We start from the raw sequence: 4,777 nt of genomic DNA on the forward strand, positions 1-4,777 counted from the left end.
GGGAGGATTGGTGTCTGTTTTGAATGTCTTCCACTTGTGAACAATCTTCCTCACAGTAGAATGATGGACTTCAGATTGTCTGGAAATGGCCATGTCACTCTTCCCAGATTGATGGCAGCAACAATTGCTTCTTTAAGATTATTGCTGATGTCTTAACTTCTTGGCATTGTGTTAACACACACCTGAAGGCTCCAGACCAGCAAACTGACAAAACTTCTGCGTTTATATAGGTGCTCACACTTGCTCATGATCAGTTAATCAAAGGCATTTGATTAGCAGTACTTTGGCCCTAGCATAAAGTTATTACAGTCAAGTCAGAGAACAAATGTGCAATATATATATATATATATATATATATATAAATAAAGAATAATATCTACCAGGTTCACATGTGATGCGAAATATTGTTATAGGGTCACATATAAGCAGTGTTGGGCAAGTTACTTCCAAAATGTAATACATTATATATTACTAGTTACTGTCTTTTGAAAGTAATTAGTGGCACCAGTCCAGGTGTTTCCAGGTTTTACTCGTGCTATTTCTCCATGTTGGGAGTTTGGTTTCGCACATATTGCACCATGCATTCTTATCCTTTTCTCCGATGAACTGAAAATAACAGGAGTGTGTCCGTCTCACAAATGTAGAATCCGTCTCTGCAGTCATCTGAACCATCTAATTCCAGCAACAGGAAATAGACGAACTATTTTACCCGCGGAATTTTTTCTCTGGTGCTGTTTTGCTGTGTTGGTAAATTCACCACTTAATTTTGAGTTAAAATATGTTGTTGTAACTTGCGTTACTGAGATTGTAACGAGTAATAATATTACCCAAATTTGATTAGTAATGCCTTATATTACTGCGTTACAGCAAAAAGTAATATACTACTGTAATATTATTACTTTTGTAATGCGTTACTCCCAACACTGCATATAAGTTCTAACTTAACAAAAATAATAATTACCACTTTCTGGCACTATTGGATTTATTTAGCATTCATTTATTTATATTTTATTTATTCATTTAAGTGACAACATGGCATGTAGGCCAAGTATGGTAACCTATACTTGGAATTTGTGCTCTGCATTTAACCCATCCAAGTGCACACACAGCAGTGAGTAGTGAACACACACACACACACACACACACACAACCGGAGCAGTGCAGCGGTGCCCGGGAGCAATTAGGGGTTCAATGCCTTGCTCATGGGCACCTAAGTCATGGGTAATGAGTATGGATGAGAGCGCTGTTCATTCACTCCCCATATTCACATGCCATAGTATGCAATGATTACCATACTCAGATACAACCGTATTAACTTGGTATTCCAAAAATATACAAAGAACACACACACACTGCATTATCATGGTGCCCTATTGAAAATGTGGTATATAATACAATAGTACTTTTTGTCAGTGTGAAAAATTTAATCTTCAGTGCACTTACTATTTGGTCGAGTCCGATAACTGGAACTCTCTCCTGCGTTCAAAGCATTTCTGCAGACCTTGGTCTTTCCACACACTCTTGATGGCTTCAGCATGTTTAGGCCAGTGTACTGTTTCGGGGATCACACTGTTAAGCATTGCAGCATGTGTCTACAACACACACAGATAAGATTTTAGTTATGAGGAGAGAGCTAAGATATTTAACATGTCTAATAAAACATATGCTTTCTCTCAGAATTCCTGGTGCATACTTTGTTTTTTCCATCAACAAAAGGAATGTTTAGGTGCTCCATGGCTTGAAGCAGGTTGTGAATGGAAGCAAAGATATTCTGGAACACCAGCTTGGCATAGGCCCTCCTGTCCTCCTCTGTGTAGCCCCTGCCATGAATGATTCTCATCTGCTTGATGAAAGTACTCTTCCCGCTCTCCCCTGTGCCTGTCGAAGGACATGGAAAGTTTTTGCTGTGAGATATCGTGCATTACTGTGTAGCTATATGAAAAGTTTCATTTGAGAGGTCTTACCATTAGTACTGAGTCCAAAAATGAAAATTCTATCATTTACTTGCACTCCTGTAAGTAACTTACTTAAACCTTACTCACTTAACCCTTCTTTTACAGCTTTGTTTCGTCACAATCCAGTTTCATTGTATTGAAAAGAATAGCCTGGACTAAGTGACTCTTTTTGCATTTCTTTGCATTTGTATGCGCTCCAAACAGCATTAGGGTGAGTAAATAATGACAGATTCTTCTTTTTTGCATGAATATTCACTTTAATACCAAAGGTAAAGCTTCAAAGACCACTGCAGTATTGCTGCAGCTTTTTTTCCATCTCAGTTCTCAACTTGGCCTTATAAAGACTGATTACATTGATCTGACATTTTTTTCATACGTCCTTCATGTAGACAATGTTCCTGTTCTGGTGGAATCTGAAGGTGCTGTATATGTTATTGAGCTGAAAAATGATAGGCCTACTAGAGCTACATTTGAATTGGTCTCATAAATCCTGAAGTTTGCATTATTGATTCCGATCTGATTCTAATAATCATCTCTCAGCCACAGTTTATGCTTATTTTTGGAAACACACAGAGACCTGACAAAAGACACCTAGTATGGATTTTCTAATTTGCATGTTTGCTTTAGGATATGAACATTGTGATTGTGTGATCAGAATGGTCTGCCAGTAAGGCGTGAATGGTTTGAATATGATTTGTTTTAATATGAAACCATAGTTAAACAACTATATTTAGAAACTATCATTTAACAAAGTAGTCTATACACTACAATACAATTACTTGTTTAATAACTTGTAAATTAGATTATTGTGATAAGTATTGCTGATTATTGATGAATGTTTTATTTTTGTGTCTCTCTTTTTGGTCCAGTCACCTTTATTTATATAGCGCTTTTAACAATACAGATTGTGTCAAAGCAGCTTTACAGTATTAAATAGGAAAATAGTGTGTCGATAATGCCAAAGGACAATAGTAAACAGTCAAATTTTCAGTTAAAGTCTGTTCATCATTGATTCAGTGATGTCTTTGTCCAGCTCAGTTCAGTTCAAATAATATCTGTGCAATCAAGTCGACGATCATAAAAAGCGTATTTTGCTTCAAAACTGAATAGTAGAGAAAACCACACAGAACACCAAACTCAGTCTCTTGAGTTTGATAACACGTAACCAAGTATGATGCCACATGCACCCACACAAAAATAATTTTGACATTGCAGTGCTGGATGTAAATGATTGTATCTATTACATGCCAGACAGGTCTGACAATCGGCAGTTTTGCTAAAAGGGGGGAGATTTTTTATCATGGTTAAAACAAGGAAACACATAGCCTAAGCTCAATCATCTGTTCTTCTATTAAACTGGCATTGACTCAGCTGATTAGAAACAAACTTAACCTAAAATATAGTGTAAAATGCATATCAAGGAAAACATAAATGAACTGAAACACATAAATAACTGCTTATGTTCGATATGATGCAAGTACACGTAGGACATGATGGAGCTGATCCTATCAGTAGATCCTACGATAGGAATTCACACATTGTTCCTGTTTGCATGTTTTTTTGCAAATATCTTGACATGCTTACTTGCATTTTAGTTTAATTAAGAACAGAAAAATAATGCTGTGCTGTGTGAGAATGAATGACTTTCCATTGACATCCTTTTGCATAGATTTGCATGTGACCGCTAACAGTCAGAGGAAACGTCATCTAAACATTTGAAGTGTGAATTCTGTGAGTGTTATAATTATTGTATAAAAGCTTTAGTGCATATCGTCTGGCAATTTAATTGTTTTATATTTTAATGTCAATAAATCACTGATGCTGAACAACTTATTTACACTGACCATTACAAATTTTCAGGGGTCACTAAAAAAAATAGAAATCTACATAGCTAAAATAAAACAAACAAACAAAAATGAAAAGTACATACCTAAAAGCAAAAGTTTCAGTTGTCGGGATGAATCCCGCTTGTCCATCTTAAGCTGTCTCTCAATTTCTTGGTGAATCCTGATGCTTTCTCTGTCTTCCCCCGACAAGCAGCAGTCCCCCATCCTGAACAGCTTGACCCTTCTCCAGTACTTTGCAGTTAACACATTCATCAATCACTCACCAGTGTTAAAAACCCGTCTTCAAAAAGCCTATTGAAACACGCCTACCTCAGGACTAGCCTGATGTACTGTAATTTACACAGGTATAGTTTCTTCCTTGTTCAATGGATGGGGTGGGTTGTATCACATAAGGCATTAGTTTCCTTTTTCCTCTGCACCAGTCTCAATTGCTCACAAACAGGAAAAATCATGAACGGAACTGAAGAATGTCATTTTAAAACTGTAAATTGTGTAACATTCTCCTGTGGAACACACGATTTTTGAAGAAAGTTTAATCCAACAGTTTTGGTACCCATTGACTTCCACTGTATCGATGAACAAACAAACAAATAAGAAAGAAAGAACCGATCTTTAAAAATCTCTCTCTTTTTTATGTTCCACAGAAAGAATGTTGTACAGTTTTGGCATGGCATGAGGGTGAGTAATTTATTTAACCTGTAATATTATTTTCTTCTTGTGCACCTTGTCCAGGACTGGAGATCATGATGCGTACAAGGAACTTATTGTAGCATTACACCTCTTGCTCAAAATGCCACTAAACAAAACTGGTTTGTTGACTGATTTTAGAGGGGTTTTGGGCACTTTTTAGATGGTCAGATTGATCCCAGCTAAACACCAGCTTGGCCAGGCTGGGAGACCAGCCTAAACTAGCTTAAACCAACTAAGACCAGCAGCCTAGACTGCTTTAAGGGGGGGGGGGTTCAGCAGGGCAAA

The 4,777-nt window shown here is 37.0% G+C and overlaps 1 protein-coding gene across 1 annotated transcript in view; it reads right to left on the reverse strand.

The window, feature by feature from the left end:
* Positions 1–4,006, reverse strand: part of gna14 (guanine nucleotide binding protein (G protein), alpha 14) — a 14,501-nt gene extending 10,495 nt beyond the window's left edge. Inside the window, exons 1-3 of the mRNA XM_016538301.1 lie at positions 3,886–4,006; positions 1,694–1,878; positions 1,444–1,592 (exon numbers count right to left, since the gene is read on the reverse strand). Coding sequence (XP_016393787.1) covers positions 1,444–1,592; positions 1,694–1,878; positions 3,886–4,006 — 455 coding nt within the window. The remainder of the gene's footprint in view (positions 1–1,443; positions 1,593–1,693; positions 1,879–3,885) is intronic.
* Positions 4,007–4,777: the final 771 nt, after the last annotated feature.

This window comes from Sinocyclocheilus rhinocerous, unplaced genomic scaffold (assembly GCF_001515625.1).
Source record: "Sinocyclocheilus rhinocerous isolate Xijiao unplaced genomic scaffold, SAMN03320098_v1.1 scaffold847, whole genome shotgun sequence".
NCBI classification, from domain to species: Eukaryota; Metazoa; Chordata; class Actinopteri; order Cypriniformes; family Cyprinidae; genus Sinocyclocheilus; species Sinocyclocheilus rhinocerous.